General features: G+C 44.3%; 1 protein-coding gene across 1 annotated transcript in view; it reads right to left on the minus strand.

The window, feature by feature from the left end:
- cubn (cubilin (intrinsic factor-cobalamin receptor)) overlaps positions 1-23651 on the minus strand; it is a 90822-nt gene that overhangs the window by 29044 nt on the left and 38127 nt on the right. The window contains exons 30-49 of the mRNA XM_063206973.1: positions 23377-23551; positions 22734-22915; positions 19446-19602; positions 18937-19053; positions 18608-18721; positions 17041-17169; positions 16614-16746; positions 16194-16399; positions 15675-15856; positions 14858-15050; positions 7231-7428; positions 6117-6263; positions 5571-5761; positions 4345-4513; positions 3656-3830; positions 3233-3411; positions 2509-2718; positions 1844-1984; positions 1147-1334; positions 614-785 (exon numbers count right to left, since the gene is read on the minus strand). Coding sequence (XP_063063043.1) covers positions 614-785; positions 1147-1334; positions 1844-1984; positions 2509-2718; positions 3233-3411; positions 3656-3830; positions 4345-4513; positions 5571-5761; positions 6117-6263; positions 7231-7428; positions 14858-15050; positions 15675-15856; positions 16194-16399; positions 16614-16746; positions 17041-17169; positions 18608-18721; positions 18937-19053; positions 19446-19602; positions 22734-22915; positions 23377-23551 — 3358 coding nt within the window. The remainder of the gene's footprint in view (positions 1-613; positions 786-1146; positions 1335-1843; positions 1985-2508; positions 2719-3232; positions 3412-3655; positions 3831-4344; positions 4514-5570; positions 5762-6116; positions 6264-7230; positions 7429-14857; positions 15051-15674; positions 15857-16193; positions 16400-16613; positions 16747-17040; positions 17170-18607; positions 18722-18936; positions 19054-19445; positions 19603-22733; positions 22916-23376; positions 23552-23651) is intronic.

Consider the following 23651-nt stretch of genomic DNA (forward strand, 5'->3'; position numbering starts at 1 on the left):
AATATGTGCCAGAAAAACATCTCCTATCCCACCTTTAATGTCATATTTAAGGTAACGCATATAAACAGCATAATTCACAGCCGTATTCAGCGGAAATGACAAGAACCACATTAAAGTTTGAACAGCCACATAAACACTCTTTGTTATTCATGCCTCTGTTTAGCATGTCATAGCTCCTAAGGGGCCTTTCACACCAACAGTAGCTGGAGGGCAATAAACTATCCATTCACGACCAAAGCCCTCAGTTTGGTCCATTTTCATTCATAACATGTTCACAAAATATCAACCTTGGTTGCGCACTAAAATCAAGTGAGTTGGGACCACCAAAAAGAGGTTGTCTCATTCTGCTTGATATCAGATGAAGATTTCATATTAATTTGAAATACTTCATAGGGAGTTAAGACAAATATTGACAAGGAAATGTGAATTGTATCAAATTCAATTAATCCACTGATGAAAAGAGATGACTGTTTTTCATCCCTTTTTCATCAGCAGATGAACTAAAATGTACATGTACAAAAGTTACATGTACAACATCATACAAAATACAAATTTCACTACCTGGTATGTGGACCCCCAATAATTCACACTGCGCTAAAACACTCTCCCTCACCTGCGTCCTCCTCTGAGGTGTAGTCGGCCGTGAATCCGCCATTGGACACGGAGGAGTCGGTGCGGAAGACGACGGACATGGTGCTGCCAGAGGACTTGATCTGCAGGCCGGCGGGCACCGTGCCACACAGACGCTGCAGCAGCGGGGCGTTGGGCACCACGCCGTTGAAGACCTGCACCAAGCAGACAAGGGCCCAAGAGAATCACACTGGATTTATGAAATGAATGAAAATAGAAAATCATAACACCATGCTATTACACAAAGTAGGTACAGGTACAGCTACTTTTTGCCAAAGCAGTTTTGAGAGAGCAAGAGTTATTGCAAATTGTTCTAAACTTTTCAGTTTTTGAAGAATATGTATCAGAAATCAGTGAAAGAAATGAAAAACACTTGAGATGCGTCTTGCATGAACTTGTCTTGCTACACAAATAACAAATAATATTACTACTATTACTATTGCTGCTGTTGTTTATGAATTAAGCGTGTAGAAAGGGTGGATTCGGGGGAAACCAGGCGGTAGGTTGCTGTCTTACGTCCACATAGTCAGCGTAGCAGGAGCTGTGTCCGTCTCCCTCCAGGCGGAGGTCGTTGATGGTGAGGGTGACCCTGCGGCCCGGGGGCACGGCGATGTTCCAGCGACAGGTGCGGCTGTGGGGGTACAGGTTGGGGTAGTTGGGGGACGAGAGGGTGCCCGAAGGGAGGCTCAGCTCCCCTCCGCATACTGTTAAAAAACAAAAGGAGGTGATGAGCATGAGAAGATACTGTATATGTATAGGTGACCAGATTATTCTTTGCAGGGAGTTTTGAGGTTTCCTCCACACTGTTAAAACACAAGAGGAGAGATGAAGGATGCAGGATGATGATTACATCATTCTGCAAAGGGAGGTTGAGGTCTCCTCCGCATGCTGTTGAAAACACGAAGGGGGCAAGAAGCAAGGAGAGGAAGAGCATGAGAAGATACAGTGCTGTATGTTTAGAAGAGGTAGAGATAACCTCCACATGACCTGTTAAGACAGACGAAGAAGAAGGCGATGAGAAGATAATACTGGGAAGATATTTATTTAGATGGGATAATTTTAGCTTAGGCGAAAACACTACCAACACCTTTACAAACAATTACTACCACTGAATTGCTTTTTAGACCAGTAGCCTCATTTGTCTCCAGAAAATCCATTTGGCAATATGTTTTTAGTACTGTTTTTAGTACGCTTTTTGAAAGAGGCCACCAACCTTCAACACTGGCGGTAAAGGTGAGGCTGAAGCCGGGTGCGTTGCCAGTGGCGTCGCTAACAAACTTGACGTAGGCGAAGCTGTCACCGGTATCCATGGGAGCAGGGGCACTGTTACCACAGTGCTTACCTAGCAACCGACCTGAGGAATAAACACAGGAAAACAATCTGAGAACAACTCAAATTAAGGACAGCAGAGGGAGCAAACAGCGTAAGAAAACACTAGCTAATAGACAGAAAGCTCAGTCCGAAGGAGATGATCCTATAAAAAAACAGAAGCACTCACATTTTAAACTGGTCTCTGCACACTTTTTCCATCCCTCAAAAATATTTGATTATAAAGAAACATGGGAATAATTGGTGATGTTCCACATGGTTAAGTCAGACAAATTAGGTTGAAAAATATGCACCTCAACAAGGTTTTTTAGCCCATATTTTATTGTTTGGATAAAAATCCTGGTTGAAGTGGACTTTCTTCATTTTTATTCGTCAGTGCTGATTTGGTCCTGCTTCCAAGAATGTCTAATGCTGGGAAGAGCGTCTTTAACCAGTCTCAGTAACTCCACATGGTTAAGTCAACCACTCCATTAACCACGTGTGCTGTGCCTTCTCATCTAAAAGTGACTTACGCTGTATCATAGAGTGTCCTGTAGTCAGGGATCCTACCTGAGGCATTGTACTCGCGGACCTCCACATAGTCACTGGTGCAGCTCGTGGAGCTGGTGAGGTTGAGTGTGTTGTAGGTGAGGGTGAGGTAGTGGCCTGTTGGGCCCTCCAGGTACCACTCGCAGGAGGAGCTGTCTGGGTAGTTGGCGGTGGGGAAGCCAGGGCTGCGGATGGTGCCGCTCTGGCCTGTGTACGTACCTCCACAGGTGGCTAGAAGTGAAAGGAGACATTTACATACATACAGTAAGAGGATTCAATACAGCATTCGCTACTGCTTTGGTACCATGTTGCCTTGGCTGCAACATGCAAGGTCCTTGCCAGGTCTGGGTAACCTCCATTGATTACCAGCCACACTTTAACACCTTGGATGTGCCATGGAAGTTGCATATTACAGTATGTGCATGGCAGAGGAGAAAATAAGTCATCACTAATCATCTTGTGTTTTCATATTACTCATGTGACTCCTAATACATTGTGTCTACATATCAAGTATGAAATGAAATTGTTTTTTTTTGGTACAAAACATCTACATGACATCTCATCAAGAAAGTACAAATTATAAACTGAGGAGAGCTAGGAAAAAGGTATACTTTATCACTGTGCTTTTATGACAAGTAAAACATTTTCACTTAACAGTACATATATAATCGTACATTTATCTGGTCTCGGTTTGAATAGTTTATAAGTACTTGTTTTGTGTTGTTTAGAACTAATCTGCTATTACCAATGGAGTACTTGGCCTTGAATCCCACGTGAGTTTGACTGGTGTCAGTGCGGAACCTCAGGTACATGACAGGCCCAGTGGAATGCTGGGTAGACGGCCGCATGGATCCACACAGCCTGGCCATGAGGTCAGAGTCGGAGCTAGAGCCGTCACGCACCTCCAGGTAGTCATAACGACAGCTGTGAAGGAGGGAAGAGAGTCAGAGTTATCCTCTGACTCTCATATACACCTTCAAAAAGTGCAGTGTTAGTGTGTAGTGTAGTCCTCTCTATGTGTGTTGAATTAACACTGTGGAAGAATTCACTCAGATCTGTGCCAGGAAAAAGTACAAACTGCAAAGTCCTTCCAAAGCCATACGGATAAACCACATTAGTTTTGTTCATTTATTTATTCATAACATAAATTTGTGTTTTGGACTCTTACTCTGTGTGGGGTTCAATGTTGAAATCTCCCTCAAAGTCGAGCTGGACGGCCTCCCCATTGGGTACAGAGATGACCCAGATGCAGTCGATGTTCTGGGGGTAGTTGGAGGGGTAGTTGGGGGACATGATGTAGCCTGGTGGATCTGAGTCTCCCAATGATACGTAGCCTCCACAAGCTGCCAGAAACACATAAGACATGTTTCGACGGTGTTACTTCTGTCTTCATCAGAGGGTAACACCGTCGAAACATGTCAGGTAAAAGATAAAAACTTTTACATGTCTTAAGGCAAAAGAAAATCTAAAATGATTTACCACAGTTACATTTCTAAGGGAGCCAAACTAAGAAGTCAAGACAAATAGTACTTGCTTTATGGTCAACAGCCTATGTAACAGGCGCTAGCATAAAATATTTAAATAGCATTTGACCAGACTCCAGAACTAAACATACTGATAAAGACAATGACAAAAAAATAAGCACACGCGCACACGCACACGCACACGCACACGCACAATGTTAAGCAGACTTGCTAATGTAGTTTTTCTTTCTGTTCTATAGCTACAGCACAGTATGTGCCTGTGGCTTAGGAGTCAAAGAACAGTATAATACACAATATATACTGTAAACCATATAGACACAGCCTGCCTATTAAAAAGCATGATGCTACTTGCACAAGTTACAAACACCCGTACCCTGACTGTGGGCCTCGAATACCATCTTGAAGCCCGAGCCCTCATTGGAGGCGTCGGATATGAACTGGACGTGAAGGTGGTTATCTGTGGTCTGGACCATGGAGGGTGGGGTGGAGCCACACTGACGACCACCCAGGGCAGGAGCTGAAGCATCAGGACCATTCCTCAGCTAGGAGGACATGCACACACACACACAGACACAGACAGACAGACAGACAGACAGACAGACAGACACACACACACACACACACACACACACACACACACACACACAATATTGTTCCACCTCGTGTGGTACTATGGATGTAAGGATTCGTTCACTGAAGTCGTGGTTTATAAAAACCACCATTTTTAATGACGTGCTACTTCAGCTACTCACAGATTTGACAATACAGTTGAAATTGCGCGTGACTTCTCTATCCAAGCCACTATTGGCATCTGTTCTGAAATAACTGTTTCACTATTTTTTCCTCCGCTGTATGACCTCTTTTGACTACATCACATCTCTGAAAATCCTGCAATCCTGATTGGTTTGTCAATCAGGAAGCCAGCTAAGGGCCTTCGGAAATCTGCGCCGGTGTGCAGGGTTGTATAGAAAACCGTGGAATCGAACATTGGCAGAGCAGTGCACTGCACAGCAGAACTGATGTGCAGAGAGCCTAAGCTTGTCAAATTCCTCCCAGATCTAATTGGAGTTTGTGGAGCTGTGCAGAACAACGACAGAGATTCTTTAAGTATAGAGATATGCCAACATAATAGGTTTCTATGGGCACCTAACGTGACCAGGTTCCGGTCTGCCTAAAGGGGCGTGTCATAATGCTTTTAGAATGCATAGAATAGTAATTAGGTCTGCCTAGGTCTGCTTAAAGGGGGATCTCCCCCCCCTCCCCCTTGCAACAGTAGAACCCGGAAACAATGGGCCAGCGGAACCTCTCTCTTTTTTTTTTTTCTTTTATTTTTTTTTATATATATTTTAGGGGCTTTTATGCCTTTATTTGATAGGACAGTCTGAGATGGTGACAGGAAGCAAGTGGGACAGAGAGACGGGGTGGGATCGGGAAATGACCCCGGCCGGACTCGAACCGGGGTCCCCGTGGGCATGCAAGCCCAAATGTGGGGGGCTTAGCGCGCTGCGCCACAGCGCCCCCGGAACCTCTCTCTTATCTACTCTCTCTGACAACGATCTGGCGAGATCCAGGTTAACTGACGGTGCCCTGAAGACTCACCTGCACGTAGTCACCAGAGCTGCAGCCAGTGCCGAAGCCTTGCACCTGGAAGGGGTTCTCGAAGGTGGTGAACACCCTGAAGCCCGGCGTCACCATCACATGCCAACTGCAGTTCAGGCCAGAAAGGTAGTTTTGGGGGTAGCGAGGGGACGTGATCACCCCCCTGTCTGCATGGATGAGTCCTCCACAACCTGGCCAAAGACAGAAGTTTTATGATATGATATGATAAATATGACATATGGTATAATATGATATGATTATTATACAAAGTACATTATTATTATATTACATTATTACACTTTTCTGAACAAAACATCTTTCTGAAGTAATTTGACTGGTAATTTGTGTTGATGTTAAAATGTAATGCCTGAAAAGAAATGGCACAAGACAAAACAAAAAAAAGACATCCGTTGCGAGCTGGTGAAGAATTTTGCTAGGCTGTCACCAGTGACTGCCTCCGTTCAATTTCATTTCACTTCAACAACTGATGCAGCTCTACTGTAAGTAAAAGTGGTTGTTGCGCCAGTCGGGCTAATGAAGCATCACCTCTGGCGTAGGAGGCGTTGAAGCCTTGTCGGGAGACGCTGCTGTCGGTGGTGAAGCGGATGTGCATGGCGTCCCCTGTGGAGTGGATGGGGCCAGGCAGCTGACGGCCACACAGGGTGGCTAGCACAGGGGACATGTTGGTCTCACCTGTAAAAAAAACACATGTGTCTTTAATGTTGTCTGTACAGTGAGTTGTTCTCTGTTTTAATGTGTGGACTCTGGGAAGAAGGTATTCTTTCCCTGTTTTTATATATCTGTAGTCTTTTATGTCTTGTTTGTTACATGTTTTGTGTGGACCCCATGAAGAGTAGCTGATGAGTTACATCAGCTAATGGGGATCCAAATAAAATACCAATACCAAACGACCATGAAGAAGATGGAACAGAATTATTTTATGCAATTTTCACAACACCTACTGTACGTCTAGTGAGAATAATACATAACTGCATACAGGTATGATATAAATACACAATGACTCTATGGGAATGTATTTAAAGAAGCACTCAAGTTATTTTTGGTTGACCAACAAGTTGAAAGGAGAGTTTCATAGAGGACTCTACATAATCGCTCCACACCTCCAAGCTAAGCTAGTAGAACAATTACAGACCCTTTTTATTCCACAACGACAAGTCAGAAGTGACTTTCACTCAGCTACAAGATGACGAGGCAATAAAATGAATTCGAAAACATGATTTAAGGTGGATAAAAATGATGCAGTGCTGTTTGCACCATTGTGCCCTACTTATTCTCCATTAAATATTTGCAGATTGTTTACTATGCGTCTTCTTTTGTGACTCACAGTGGAAGTGACGCAAGTGAAAATGTAATGTACTTGAACTGTACTGTAGATCAACTGTTAACTGTCCTTAATGAGATCTGCCCCCCGTGTTGCCAGATTGGGTGGTTACTTGGGATGGCCGTCTGCGGGTAAAAACGGGAAAAATTGGCCATTTGGCTTTTTTTTCAGCAGTTTCGTGCCCATAGAAATCAATGCAATATGTTGAAATAGGAGGGAATTTAGCGCATTTTGGCGGTTTTTGAGAACCTTTTGGGCGGGATTTGGTCAGACACATCTGGCAACACTGTCACTGCCCCCTGGCCTCATCCCTCTCACCGTCTCTGATGACAAGGCTGTCGTAGTAGCATGAAGGGTAGTCTTCGATGTCCATGAAGAGCATGTTGAGCTCCACGATGGAGTCCGGAGAGCGGATTACCCATGAGCACTCCAGGTTGGTCTCGTAGGGCTCTGGCCAGTTGGGGGAGAAGAGGAACCTGGGGGTGTCCTGGGGAACCAGAGCGCCACCACACGCTCCTGAAAACGCAGAGGACCAGACAGTCATGAGAACACAGACATACAGTACATCGGAGGAATCTGATGACGGCCTAAGGGCCTCCACACATCGGCTCCGACAAAGTGCTGAGCACTGCTCCGCCAAAGTTCGATTCCATTGCTGCCAACACAACCCCGCACACCGGCGCCGATGTCCGCAGACAATCGCAAATGTCGGCTAACGATTACAGACAAGTTCTATTTTGTCTGAGTCGCCCATTGACTCTCAATGCTCTGCGGAATTGTCGGAATTGTGTTGGAAGGGAAAGTGCTGCAACAGCACTGCGGCTGTCGGAGCTGACGTGCAGAGGCCCTAATGATCAAAACATTGTTCTACCATGCAAAATGTAACAGAAGGAGCCCAGACTTCTACAAATCAGACCTCGAATAAGCCTTTGTCCTACATCTTATGTATATTTTTGTCAACCTAACCCTAAAGCACTTAGTGGTCCGTGGAATTTCGCCTAATTTTTGCCATTTTTGGGAAAATGTGTCCTGCATCAACACATTTCATAGGCATGTCACACCGCAGGAAAATTAAGTCATTTATAAAAAAATCATTTATAAAAAACTTTTTTTCCTTCTATAAGAGCAGTCACACAACAGGACACCATAAAATGAACCTAAGCATTGCGTGACAGAAACATTGCAATATGAAGACCTATTAAGAGGTTAACAGTCACCTTAAACTTCCACAGCACTCTCCAATAACTGAGGTACTGACTGGTTAGGAGCCAGTCTTTAAGACCCTTGTAGTTGGCCTTGCAGCTGCCCATTCACAAACATTGACATACAGGTCACCCCACAGGACGCAATTTGCGTTACGAAATTGAACTTGTAGTTAATATTGCTGTCTTGAGTTTTTTTTCACATTCACATATCTTAATATAAAGTTTATATTTATGCAATCATGCCAAAAGCTTCATACATTATTCAAAAATTAACAAAATTTTGTTGGTTAATTTATATATATATTATATTCCATGTTTCATTAATGTTACAGTCACACCGCAGGATATTTGACATATAAACCTTTACATTAGTGGTGGGCCGTTATCGGCGTTACCGTGCTGCGATAATGTGAGACTCTTGTCGCGCGATAAAGAAAATATCGCACGTTAATCTATTCTCAAAATATAGGTTTGGAGTTTGGGAATGCACGTCACCATAGCCTTTAATTGACAGACGCTTTTAGACTGCGCTCCAGTCGCTTCTCCTCTCTCCACCTGTTGTTTCAGCAGACCTACTAAATATGAAGTGTTTGCAGCTGAAAACATTAATCCCTCTGCCGTGGTAGTTGTTGTTTGAGTGCTTTTTCATAAGTGGTAGACTAAAGAGACGTTATTGTTTGAGGTGAAGCATAGAGAGACATCATTGTGTGTGAGAAGCTACCAGCCCGACTGTGATGCGATGAAATAGTTAATCTGTCATACGCATGATATTCGTGACGTCATTACGTGAAGCTAAGACTTCTGGGAATTATTATTATATCCATGAAGATGCTAGGAGCATAAAGTTATGTCCGTGTTTTATCCTGAGTTTAATAAAAGACCTCAATGGTAAATACAGCCTGGCATTTTCATGACATGGTGTCAGAAGTGGCCCAGTGACTGCAGTGATCGACGCGAGGAGACAGTTTCGACTGAAGTAAACGACGACCGAGATGGCAAAGTTTCACGCACCGGAATCGTTTGACTTCACCCAGCCGTCCGCATGGCCGGTATGGAGACAACGCTTCTCTCGCTATAGAATCGCTATGAAACTCGACAAAGAGGACGGCGAAATTCAAGTAAACACTCTACTCTACGCGATGGGTAAGGAGGCTGAACCCATTTTCAGTACTTTTACTTTTCCGGATGAGATTGAGGATTACTATGGGGAAACAATGAAAAAGTTCGACGAACATTTTGTCCCTAAACGGAATGTTATCCACGAGCGGGCATGCTTTCACAGACGCTCACAGAGGCATGGTGAGAGCGTGGAGGCGTTCGTGAGACACTTGTATGAACTGGCGGAGTATTGCGACTTCGGTGCGACGAAAGACGAGCAGATACGGGATCGCATCGTCATTGGATTAGTGGACATGGAAGTATCACAAAAACTGCAGCTGGAGCCGGACTTGACTTTAGAAAAAGCTATCAACATGGCTCGACAGTCAGAGCTCATCAAAGCACAAAGCACCACCCGATCACCAGAGAGTGAAGTAAGTGCAATTACTCGCAAGCCAAAACAATTCAAAAATGCAGAGAGAAAACAAAGTAATGCTAAAGCTAAAAGTGGGCAACAAGGAAATGCATGCCAGCGATGTGGCAGAGTGCACGAGTTTGGAGCATGTCCAGCAAACGGCAAACAGTGCCGCAAATGCAGTAAAAAGGGACATTTTGAAGCTATGTGCAAAACGAAAGCAGTGCGTGCAGTGGCAGCTGCTAACTGTGACAGTGACGAGGGCAGCTCTTGGCTATTAGGAGCCATTACTGAGGACAACGATGTCGACGAGGACAAGTGGCTTGTAGATCTGCAAATGAAAGGGAAAGCGGTGCAATTCAGGATTGACACAGGCGCAGATATTACAGTGATTGCAGAGCACACATTCCTCAGCCTGCCCCAGCGCCCTGTGTTAAAGGACACAAAAGCTGTTTTCACTAGTCCCGGTGGGAAACTGGATTGCAAAGGCAAATTCTTAGCAGAGACTGAGAAACGTGGTGTGAAACACCAATTCTGGATTTATGTGATGAGGGGCCCATTCACCACCAACCTGCTGGGTAGGAGAATAGCTTCTGAAATGGGGCTGATTCGCAGAGTGGATGGAATTGAGAGCTATGAGGATGTTTTTGGAGATATTGGACTTTTGAATTGTGAGCCTGTGAAAATTGAGCTCCAGCCCGATGCCACTCCTTATAGTCTTGCCACGCCCCGTCGCATTCCCTTCCCGATCATGCCTCAGGTGGTTGAGGAGCTGAGGCGCATGCAGTCTTTGGGCATCATAGAGGAGGTGCACGAAGCCACAGACTGGTGCGCCCCCATGGTGCCAGTCATCAAAAAGAACAAAAAGCCCAGAATATGTGTGGACTTGAAAAAACTAAACAAAGCAGTGAAATGAGAGCGATTCATCCTGCCTACGCTAGAGGACATCGCACCAACGCTCTCAGGTGCCACAGTGTTCTCCACTGTCGACGCTTCTAGTGGATTTTGGCAAATACCGCTAGATGCCAACAGTAGGAGGCTCACGACATTCATCACGCCGGTGGGTCGGTTCTGTTTCCGGAGGCTGCCATTTGGCATAACCTCGGCCCCGGAGATTTTCCAGCAGAAAATGAGTGCCCTCCTGAGGGACCATGAAGGCGCCGTGGTCGTCATGGATGACGTCCTGATCTTCGGCAAGGACAGAGAGGATCACGACAAGAATCTTCGAAAGGTGCTGGAGACGATCAGAGCGTCTGGACTGAAGCTCAACCGCAGTAAGTGCCAGTTTGGAAAATCTGAGATCCAGTACTTTGGCCATGTGATAGGCAAAGATGGCATTAGGGCGGATGAGAGTAAAGTCAGAGCAATAACAGAGCTACCGCGCCCCACCAACACAACAGAGCTACGCCAGACCATCGGGATGGTCAACTACTTGGGAAAATTCCTCCCTGCCCTCTCATCTGTCATGCACCCCATCAACAGCCTGCTGAAAAAGGACGCCGCTTGGGTGTGGGGAGAGGCACAGGAGGAGGCGTTCAAGAAGGTAAAGCAAATGCTGACCTCCACTCCAGTACTGGCGTACTACGATGCATCCAGACCTACTGTAGTCAGTGCCTATGCCAGCAGCTACGGTCTGGGGGCTGCGTTGCTACAGGAGCAGGGGGATGGACTACGACCAGTGGCCTTCTGTTCCAGAAGGTTGACGGAGACTGAGCGACGGTATTCTCAAATCGAGAAAGAGTGCCTCGCCAGCGTATGGGCATGTGAGCGGTTCACCAGGTATCTGCAGGGAATGGAGAAATTCTGTTTACAGACAGATCACAAACCGCTCGTTCCTCTCATAAACTCATATGACCTCGACAAAGCACCTGTGAGATGTCAGCGGCTGCTGATGCGTCTCATGAAGTTCAACGCCGACGCAGTGCATGTCCCAGGGAAGCAACTTGTTGTGGCAGACACGCTGTCGCGCAACCCTCTGCCAGACAGAGACACGTCGGACACGGAAGAAAAGGTCAAAGCCTACGTACAAGCCGTGATCGAGTCAAGACCAATCACAGGAGACAGACTGGACGCGATTAGGTCAGCCACTGACCAGGACACTGATCTACAGACTGTCATCCGCTACACCAGGGCCGGCTGGCCAGGTCAGTTATCACGCATTCCACACACACTACACGAGTTCCATGCTGCTAGGGCACACTTGTCAGTAGCAGAAGGACTTCTCCTGTATAATGACAGGATTGTCATTCCTCGCTCTCTGCGAGCAGATGTACTGTCCCAGCTACACAAAGGCCATCAGGGGCTTACCAAGTGTCGCAGAAGGGCCAGCATGTCGGTGTGGTGGCCAGGGATAGGCCACGCCATCACCAAAATACTAGTGAGTACATGTAAATTCTGCCTTAAGAACAAGCCTACGCAGAGGCGTGAGCCGCTGATAACCACGCCCCTGCCCAGTGGTCCGTGGCAAAGGATTGCCGCTGACCTCTGTGAACAAGATGGCAAGCAGTACCTCATTGTTGTGGACTATTACTCGCGGGACATTGAAATAGCACAGCTGACTACCACTACCAGTCAGCAAGTGATTGCTCGCCTGAAAAGCATGTTTGTGAGGTGGGGTATACCCTTGGAGCTGGTTTCAGATAACGCTACCCAGTTCACTTCAGCTGAGTTCCAAGCATTCAGTGAGCAGTACAACTTCACACACACTAAGTCTAGTCCCCATTATCCACAAGCCAATGGAGCTGCCGAGCGGAGCGTTGCCACAGCAAAGCGCATACTGCGGCAGCCAGACCCTCACCTAGCCCTTATGAGCTACAGGGCTACACCAATCACCGCAACAGGCCAGAGTCCAGCTCAACTCGCCATCGGACGACAGATCAGGACAACTGTTCCAGTCCTGCCTGCACAGCTGGCCCCGAGTCCTGTTGACACCGACGCTGTGAGGAGCAAAGACCAACAAGCCAAAAGTGCCTACCGCTTCTTCTACAACAGACGGCACTCGGCTCGTCCCTTACCTGTACTGGAGTCAGGTCAACGCGTCAACCTCAAGTTGGACGGCGAGAAAGGCTGGAAGACTCCAGCAAAAGTCATCGCGCAGGCACCTGAGCCCAGGTCCTACTACGTCCAAACAGACCAAGGGACATTCACCCGTCGGAACCGCCGACACATCCAGGAAGTGCCGGGGTCACCAGAAAAGGTCACTGCATCAGAGACTAGTGACCAAAGCCAGCCCAGTTCCAGTGACCCGGGCTCCCCTTCTCTTCCTGCGGTGGGGCCTGTCACTCCCGGTCCCACTGTGTCCCAAAGCCTACCGCCAACCACACCCAAAAGACCTGGGAGAGTTACTAACCCTCCTGCCTGGTTAAAGGACTATGTGCCTAAATAGACCTGAAGGTGGTAAGGAAACAAAAAAACAAAAAAAAGGGAAAAAGTGAAATGTAACAGAAATGCAATATGGTTTCAATGTTGAATGTTTTATGTTGCAGATTCTTGACAGGTTGTGATAACTTACTGGAGTTAATGAGTTTAACAGTTTATTAATGAGTTCAATTGTTTAATGGTACCTAAATGAAAGAAGTAAGAATGACAGTAACAGGAATTGAAGTTATAACCAGCCATTTATGTTATGCTTTATTACAGGTTTATTTTTGAAGTAATATGCTGGGAATTTGAGTTGTAAACAAGTGACTGATTTAATGGTAATGATTTACTTTACTAAGGGGGGAGATGTGATGCGATGAAATAGTTAATCTGTCATACGCATGATATTCGTGACGTCATTACGTGAAGCTAAGACTTCTGGGAATTATTATTATATCCATGAAGATGCTAGGAGCATAAAGTTATGTCCGTGTTTTATCCTGAGTTTAATAAAAGACCTCAATGGTAAATACAGCCTGGCATTTTCATGACACCGACATAGCCTACATTTCCTCACGCATTGCATAGAATACATAAACAACTTCCAGAAATCTTGCCTGTGCTATAATTGCAAAACATTCTGTGTGATAGTCCTATGCATTTTGAAGATTGTCAAACTGAAACTGTCAATATCTACTCTCGCTGAATGTTTGTGTTGCAATCGCGCACATTTGCGATTCAGTGAGATATTCTCATGTCCGACGGTAATAAACCTCGCGGTTGTCGCGCTTGACTTTTTTTTTTTTTGCAAACTGAATTCATGTCGAATTGTAAGTAACTCATCTGGCATTCTAACTCTGAGAAAAACTGTCAAATCGCCGTGTGCCAGTGCTGTAGGTTCTAGATAGGCATATCCAGTAGCCTGGCTCTGCTGAGGGCTGCTGTGCCTACTACGCGCAGAGCTCCTCCCTCTCTTAAAGGAGCCGCTGCTCCTTTTAACAGTCAGTGGCAGATTCTCTCTCTCTCTCTCTCTCTCTCTCTCTCTCTCTCTCTCTCTCTCTCTCTCTCTCTCTCTCCCCATTAGAAATGAAATGCTGAATTGTTGAGGTAATATTGTTTAAATAGCCTAAATGTTTGTTAGATTTATCTGTATTTGCCTCTACAACTTATAGCGCTGTTCATTTTGAAATTTCAGTATCTTATAACTGTAAATGCTTCCTAACATATTGGACACACTTTACACATATTGCTGTGATTTTTCATCTCCAAGTATCAACATGACCATTTTTTGAAGAGGAGATGCATTTTGGAAAAAAAGATGAGCTCTGGTCTAATGCGCCATCTGTCTTAAGAAACCCCAAGGTTTTTTTCGGCATTATTTCGCTATCGTGCCTATTCTGAATGAGCCATTTTGATATAGATTAATCTAGATTAATTTCATAATTACAGTGAGATTAATCTAGATTAAAAAAATTAATCTATGCCCACCCCTACTTTACATACATCTTAACAAAAAATGTTTCTTCTCATCTAAACCTAATATGAAATGTGATAATTTACCACATCTTCTTTCAATGACATTTGTTTTTTGAAGGAAAAATAACAGTTTTGCAGGTTTTTAACCAATGTTACGAAAAAATAAGGCGTCACGTCAACCACCCATATACACACACGCACACACACGCAATCTCTCACTTTCTTTTGAGCATTCCATCAATATCAGTATTCTTAATATCTTTAAATGTCAAGATGAAAAGATTACTTGTAATTTGATGTGCTGGCTAACATTATTTCTTGTAGTAATTAATTAAGTATTAAGTAATTAAGTATACTAGTAATTGTGTATAAATATTACACAATTCCTCACCTGGAGCGATGGTCGGTACAGGGCCTGAGTTCTGCACTGCTGTCCACTCCACTAGGAAGCCCCTGCCTCCAACCACATTATCCGACTTGAACTCCAGAGTCATGGTGCTTCCTGAGCTTCTCACAGGGTTGGGAACGCGCAGGCCACAGAACGTGCCCAAGTTGATAGCGTGCACATTAGGTCCATCGAATATCTAAGAGATGTAGCAAGCGCAGGGAAGAGAAATCAATGGTTCGATTGGAACTTTAGTGTGATGAAGCGGTCCGCACACTGGGTATTAACTCCAAAAATACTTTATTTCATTTTTACATACGGCACCGTTTCAATCCAACAGAGGGATCTTCCTCAGGAAGTTCTGCCTGAGGAAGATTCCTCTGTTGGATTGAAACGTTGCCATGTGTAAAAATGAAATAAAGTATTTTTGGAGTTAATACCCAGTGTGCGGACCACTTCATCACACTACTTACCACTTTTTGTCTGGCACCTGGATTACTACTTGTGGATGTGCGCACCCCAACTTCCAAACTCAATTGGAACTTTACACATCCATCCTTCAGCTTGCAGGTGCTTCACAGTGGGGCAAACATTGCTTAAAAGTAGAGCCTGGAGCACACGGCAGCTTAGTTTTTAAGCTTTTATTATGTGCAAACACAGCATGTTTGCAAATAAAAAAAACAAAAAAACTAAGTTCACTCGCTTTATATCTAGTTAAACCCTAGTTGAAACACGCCTTGTCTGCATTCAACATCTACAGTACACAAACTCTTAACAAGGCCCATTAAAACAGTTTGGCACAGCAAAGTAAAAAAAAACATACCTGGAGGTTGTCATAGTAACAGTCATACAGATCCTCGATATCGATCTCAATGAATCGGAGGTTGATGTAGTAGTCGGAGTCCACTGTGATCGTCCAGCGGTAGTCTGAGTTCATGGGGTAGGTACGAGGCCAGAGAGGTGAAGCGATCTGTCCAGAGGAGCCAGTGATCTCGTTGCCAAACACTGGAAAGCATTTTGTGATGATGATGGACAGGTGAGATTAAACTCTTAGGGAAAAAAAATGTGTTACCAGAATGGTAATAGCCAAATCGTATGTATGTATTCATGTAATCGTATTAATATATTCAGTTGGGCTATCTTTTATTATGGTCACCAAGTCAAGTCAAGTCAAGTCCGCTTTTATAGTCAGTTTCTTCATATGCACAGGTCATACAAGGAAATTGAAATTACGTTTCTCTGTCTATACCATGAAAGGACATAGTAAACAACACTGTAAATGTTTATGTAAATGTCAGTCATGTGCAGAGTGTGTGTCTGTGTCTTCAAAGGATGTACTCACAGAGTGCAAAGGTGGCACTGAATCCAGCTCCACTGACTGAGGCGTCGGAAACAAACTTGATCCAGAGGATGTGGCCAGTCAGAGAGGTGTAATTGGAGGGGAGGGAGTCCCCACAGAACCGCCCAATCAGACGTCCTGTGGAGTTAAACTCTCTAACCTCCAGATAGTCATTGTTGCAGTTGGTACTTTGTTGGAGCTGGAACATTCTATCAAGACCCAGAAAAAAAAATACATTGAATTCTTCACACCTTCATATTATACGATACGTGAGCACAGACCCAGCTGGGCTAAATGTCATATGACAGTAACTAGATTACTGACCTTCTACACAAGCCTGTGGTAGTAAGCCTCTGTTACATTCAAAAGCATCAGATTTCATTACTGAATGAAAATACTAGGAGGTTGAAGAAGGAAACTCACGTGAAAGAGAGCTGCAGTCCATTGCCAGGGGAACTGTGGATGTACCACACACACTCGATGTTGGGTGGATAGGCATCAGGGAAGTTGGGGCTGTTAAAGGCACCGGACTCCATGTGGAAGTTTCCACCACAACCTATGAGATGAGATGGCAGAGAAAAGAGAAGACAAGAGAATAGAAAAGAAGACAAGACAAGACAAGACAAGACAACGAGAACAGAAGAAAGGAGAAGAGAGAAGACGAAAGGAGACGAAAGGAGAAAGAAGGAGATGGGAAGAGACAGTAGGAGAAGAAAGGAGACGAGGAGAGAAGAAAAAAAAGACAAAAGAAAACATAATAAATATTCATATTACTTCCTAAAAGCAACCCTACTGTATATTGCGCTCAGGCAAATTATTAAAGACAGCAGAAATGTGTTTTGTGCCGTACTTGATGTAGAGGCTGCATAGGTCGCCCTAAAGCCCTTTGCCGAAACAGAAGAGTCAGAAGTAAAGTTGACAACCAGTGCATTGCTGAACGATGTGATGGGGTGAGGGACCACTGTTCCACAGAACTTTCCTGTTGAGAAGAGTCAAATGTAAAACAGCAGAACTGATCAATAGGATTTACACATTAGCATTATTCTTTCTTTTTTTACATCATCAGAACTGATATCTAGCCAGGTAAGTCTTAGTGAAATATACAATCTGTCTTCAGGACGGGTCCTGGCCAAATTACAATTTCTTGTGACTTTAAATTATTTGAAAGTAGTGGACATTTCTACATTTTCTTCTGCCTCTGCTTATCAATAATGAAACTTAGGTTAAAGAGAGCTGATCTGAGGCACTCTGAAGTAAAATGCAATGTCTGTTATTAGCAGGGACAAAATAAAAAAGTATTTTGGTTGAATTGCAGCCTTTAGAGCAGGGGTGTCAAACTCATTTTGGTCCGGGGGCCGCATACAACCCATGTGGACCTCAAGCGGGCCGCATTAGTAACATCATCGCAAAAAAAAAAAAAAACGTAAAGCAGAGGATTAGTGTTCAGTACTATCACGTTTTAAGTGTGTTGAATATGTAGAAAGCAATGCAATACTGATAATCCTATGCAAAATTTCCTTGACTTCATTCATTCATTGGCAACCGTCAATTAATTAAATATGTGACAGTTCATTTTGGCAGGGGGTCTGGGGGTTTACCCCCAGAAAATGTTGCATTTCTTAGATGTAATTTCCTGCATTTTCACGCATTCTAACATCCCGTTTCCAGTTTGAGCTTAATAGGAACCAATACAAATCCTATTATATTTATTATTTAATTACAACCAATACCAATACAATACGAATAAGAAGTATTAACATTTTATCTCTATATATGAGGTCTATAATATATGAGCTTTATGAAATGCCTGTTACAGTACAAATTCACTATTTATAATAGAAGTGTGATGTGCACTTTACTACATATATACAGTGTAACAGAGGGACCATTGGGTTAATGTCATGCAGGTTTCGATTTTGCCCCGAGGGCCGTAATTGCGCATTTCGGTTATTTCATTAAAAAAAAAAAGTTTAAAAAAAATATATATATATATATATATTTTTTAATGAAAAATGAAAAAAAAATTATTATTTTTTTACATCCGGGCCGGATGGAACCCTCCCGCGGGCCGGATGCGGCCCGCGGGCCGTATGTTTGACACCCCTGCTTTAGAGCATAGTAAAAATGATGTGTAACAGAGGTGTGCTATCCCATTACATGACTGCCACTGCATCCTTTGATACATGACAAAACATGACAAAATCCTTGCCATTGGCAAGGTCGTAGTAGATCATAATGCGACCAAAACGTGTCTGCTTTTGTCCCTATTAATAAAGGACTTGGAGGGCCTCAGATCATCTCTCTTCATCTCAACTTGCTCCTCCAGATCCAGACGAGAACCTGAAGTTTTAATATTGCACCTAGTGAAGCAAACACTTTTGTCCTCTCTACAATGAACATTGTATGTCCTTTTTTACCAACTGACGGTGCCTGGTAGTTATCCCCGTCCATGACCTCCAAAGAGTCATGGGAGCAGTTAGCGTAGATCATCTCCAACTCAAAGTCGGTGAAGGACAGGGTCACATGGTTGACTTCATGGAGTTGAGGAGAGGAGAAGAGAGGAGAGGAGAAGAGAAGAGAGGAGAAGAAGAGAGGATAGAAGAGAAGAGAAGAGAAGAGAAGAGGAGAGGAGAGAAGAGAGGAGAAGAACATTAACATGACCATGAACTTGCACATGACAGAAAATTGAAGAAAAAAACTGATGTGTGCTGTACATTCAACTCAAGCAATGCCATTGGCTACTCACATGGCTCCTGAGCTTTGATGATCCAGCTACAGTTCTGATTGGCTGGGTAGCTGTATGGAAAGCGAGGAGAAGCAATGGCTCCACCCAAGTCATCAGCTATTATAGTGGATCCACAAGCTGTAACACAGTCAGACAGGGGTTGCAGATTACCATAAGAAGCACTCTCTGCAGCAGTGAGTGTATGGTACATACACCATAAGATGCACTCTATGCAAGACAGAAATATAATGCATGTATACAGAAATATATGAATCTATTTCTAGTATGTATACTAAACATAACCATGGGAATTGGTATATAATTCATTGGCACTGATGAGTATGTCAGATATACACCGTGTTGACACTTAAAAAGTGGCCAGCAGTACTGTATTTAAATGCAGCATACAGTACAGATGCAGCACCATTCCATACCACACTGGCATACTGTCATATTAGTCTGCACAGAACAGAGTAAACCTGAAACAAAGCTGAACTCTGTCTTTTCTCTCAGCTGGCTCCCTCTCTTACCCTCTGAGAACTGGGCGCTGAAGCCGCGGTGCTGGCGGCTGTTATCGGAGCGGAAGCGGACGTGGATGGTGTTTCCTGAGGAGCTGATGGGGGGCAGCCGCTCCGTGCCACACACCAGGGCCAGGAGTGGGGACGCGGCCGTGGGGCCATCGTGGATCTGGACCACAGATCAGGGGAAGAACACGTGAAGGGAGTGATGAGGTAAGAGCCGAAAGTGGACAGTTGGAAAAAAAGAATAGAAGAAAGACAGAAACAATAAAAATAGAAAGACCAACTAAAGAGGAAATCCATGTAATGACGAAAGAAAATACATAGATGCATACATGTTGAGATGCAGAAATCTTACTGTGAAAATGTGTGTAACGATCCAGTAATAGTGCCATTCTTTTTAAAACTTTTTTTGCCTTTTATATTGGGAAAGATCAGGAAATGAACTCAGGTTGGACTTGAATACAGGTCCCCAGACTTGTGGTATTGCACCATAGCCCACTGACGCTTGGCACCCCTTCATAGAACTATTCACTTGGAAGGCTACAAAATGGACATTTCACTTGTTCAGATCAAGTTCAGGCCATAGTATGACACAGCATGGTGTAAGCCCCATTACTGCCCTCAGAGACAAGGCCTGACTGACCAAGCGACTGTTCACTATAGAAGACCAAAGGAAGAGAGAAAAGGATGTCATTATATCAAAGGAGAACCTATCCAACTAAAGGAGAATACAATATGTTAGACTCTAACAGTTGGAGCTCAGAAAAATACTGCAAGCAAATCAAATAAACGCGATTATAACAGCGCATAGAAAAATGACTAAATAAAATGTCTGCCCGAAGCGGTAAAAATGAGATGATTCCCTGGTTTGAGCACATAAGCAGAGTATTGTTGTCAATGCCAATCGCTCTCTGCTTCTCAGACAGACTGGGAGACCGTGGTAAGTGGTGACTGACATCCATGTCAGCTACTGTCATGGGTGACCATGACTGGTGCACTACTGCTGCCAAATGCCATGGCTCTGTGGTTGGAGAAGATTCCTGCACCATTAGCCTTTTTTACTAGCATTGAAACCCATAGCACTATGCAGCATGCAGTGGTAAGAGGACAAACTGATCGAAGGATTCCTAGACCATTACTGTTCTCACTTTTCACTGTAGCAGTAACATCAATTACAGTGCCCTCCATAATTATTGGCACCCCTGGTTGAGATGTGTTTTTTAGCTTCCAATTATTTTATTTTTTTTCTAAATAATATGGGACCTTAATGGAAAAAAAGAGAAAAATCCAACCTTCAATACAAGTGCATTTATTCAGTGGGGAAAAAATCCCACATAAAGAAATAATTATTTGACATCAAATAATGTGTGTCAATTATTAGCACCCCTGGTGTTAATATTTTGTACAACCCCCTTTTGCCAACAAAACAGCACCTAATCTTCTCCTATAATGTTTCACAAGATGGGAAAAGACAGAAAGAGGGATCTTCAGCCATTCCTCTTTGCAGAATCTCTCTAAATCATCCAGAGACCTGGGTCCTCTCCTCTGTACTCTCCTCTTCAGCTCACCCCACAGGTTCTCAATGGGGTTGAGGTCAGGGGACTGAGATGGCCATGGGAGGAGCTTGATTTTGTGTCTGGTGAACCATTTCTGTGTAGATTTGGCCATATGTTTAGGGTCATTGTCTTGCTGAAAGACCCAGTGACGACCCAGCTTCAGCTTTCGGGCAGAGGGCAACAGATTTTGATTTAAAATGTCCTGGTATTTCAAAGCATTCATGATGCCATGCACCCTAACAAGGTTCCCAGGGCCTTTGGAAGCGAAACAGCCCCACAGCATCACTGACCCACCCCCATACTTCACAGTGGGTATGAGGTGTTTTTCAGCATGCGCATCTTTCGTGGTACGCCAGACCCACTTAGAGTGTTTGTTGCCAAAAAGCTCAATCTTGGTCTCATCTGACCAAAGCACACGGTCCCAGTTGAAGCCCCAATACCGCTTGGCGAACTCCAGACGCTTGCGTTTATGATTGTGAGTGAGGAAAGGTTTTCTCCGTGCATGCCTCCCAAACAGCTTGTTGGCGTGTAGACAGCGCCTGATGGTTGATTTGGAGACTTTGTGACCCCAGGATGCTACCATTTGTTGTAATTCTGTAACAGTGAGCTTTGGAGATCTTTTGATTTCTCTTACCATCCTCCTCACTGTGCGTGGTGGCAAAATAAACTTGGGTCCTCGTCCAGGCTTGTTTACCACTGTTCCAGTTGTTTTGAACTTCTTAATTATTCCTCTCACAGTGGATATGGGCAGATGCAGTTGAGTGGCAATCTTCTTGTAGCCTCTGCCTGACCTGTGAAGGTCGACGCACATCTGCCTCACATGTATGCTGTGTTCCTTTGTCTTTCCCATGTTTAAGAGTGGATAAGAGAAATGGCCTCTGTGTCACGTCATATTTATACCCCAGGGAAACAGGAAGTGATGAATTACTAATTAAATGTTCCTACATACTCTGGTAAACTTTGTAAACTACTGTAGAAATGACAGAAATGCTTCAATTATATTTATTTCATGGGAATTGTTAAGGGTGCCAATAATTGTGGAACAGGTGATTTAATGAAAAATAATTTTTTTTTAGTCAGGGATTTTTTTATTTTCTTACAATTCATTTGAGTTGAAGGCTACATTTTCCTACAATTTTCAGTGTGACAGTATTCTTCTGCAATAAACACTGAATTTATTTTAAGGCTTTTAACACATCTCAACCAGGGGTGCCAATAATTATGGAGGGCACTGTATATTATTCCGAATGCAGTGATGCAAGGCTATTAAAAACTTTAACCAAAATGACCCAAACATCTTGATCTATTCATGCTCATACCATATTGTGCTTCACGAGCATATCACAGAGATCACTTGAGTAGCAGATATAAAGGTTTAGTGTAGTCAGAGAGAGTAGAGAGAGAGAGGTTCCATTGGCCCATTGTTTCCTGGTTCTATTATTGCAAGGGGGAGGGGGGGAAATCCCCCTTTAGGCAGACCTAGGCAGACCTAAGGACTGTTCTATTCATTGTATGAGTATTATGACACGCCCCGTTAGGCAGATCGGAACCTGGTCATGTTAGGTGTCCATAGCAACCTATTACATTGGCATATCTCTATATACTTAAAGAATCTCTGGTAGTACAGTAGAGAGATAAAACCCTTCCCATCCCATTTTCGTATGTCACCATGTTATAACAAGGGGTCTTCATTATCAAAAAGGGAAACTGTAGTCATCATTTATGTGAAGGCTGTACTCACTGCCACATAGTCATAGGAGCAGTTGCTGTGCCTTTCGATGTCCAGGTCTGTGAAGTTGAAGAGGACGCGGTGGCCCTCGTCCACAGAGATGACCCAGGAGCAGTCCACGTTGGCGGGGTAGTTATCGGGGTACGACGGGGAGTGGATCTCACCATTGGGGGCGACCACGGCTCCACCACAGCCTGAGAAGGAAGAGAAGTAGAGAGAGAGAGAGAGAGAGAGAGTGAGAGTGTGTGTGTGTGTAGAGTAGAGTATAGTAACTTAGAGTGACTGTGTGTGTATGTCTGCAAATGTGTGTGTGTGTGTGTGTGTGTGTGTGTGTGTGTGTGTGTGTGTGTGTGTGTGTGTGTGTGTGTGTGTGTGTGTGTGTGTGTGTGTGTGCGCGCGTGTGCGCGCATGCGTGCGTGTGTGTGTGTGTGTGTGTGTGTGAGTATGCCTTTGAATGTGTGTGTGTGTGAGTATGTCTTTGAATGTGTGTGTGTGTGTGTGTGTGTGTGTGTGTGTGTGTGTGTGTGTGTGTGTGTGTGTGTGTGTGTGTGTGTGTGTGTGTGTGTGTGTGTGTATGTGTGTGTGTACGTGCGTGCGTGCACATGTGTGTGCGTGCACATGTGTGTGCGTGTGTGTGTGTGTTATAAAACCCTACCTCCATGAATCTCGTCATATTTGGCTGAGAAGCCTCGGCCGCTGACGTAGGCATCACTCTTGAAGCGAACGGTCATGAAGTTACCCGTGCTGGACACTACCAGTGGGGTGCCGGGGGGACGTGTGGTGCAGAGCTGGGCCAGACGCGGCGCCGACAGGTCAGGGCCACCGTACACCTGGGGTCAAAGGTTGAAAGGTCACTCAATCTGCCTACTGCTTTTGTAATAGAAAATGTATTCATTCTACTGTGTATTGTTGCTGTAAAATGGGTTAAAC

Source organism: Engraulis encrasicolus, chromosome 9, assembly GCF_034702125.1.
Source record: "Engraulis encrasicolus isolate BLACKSEA-1 chromosome 9, IST_EnEncr_1.0, whole genome shotgun sequence".
Lineage (NCBI taxonomy): Eukaryota > Metazoa > Chordata > Actinopteri > Clupeiformes > Engraulidae > Engraulis > Engraulis encrasicolus.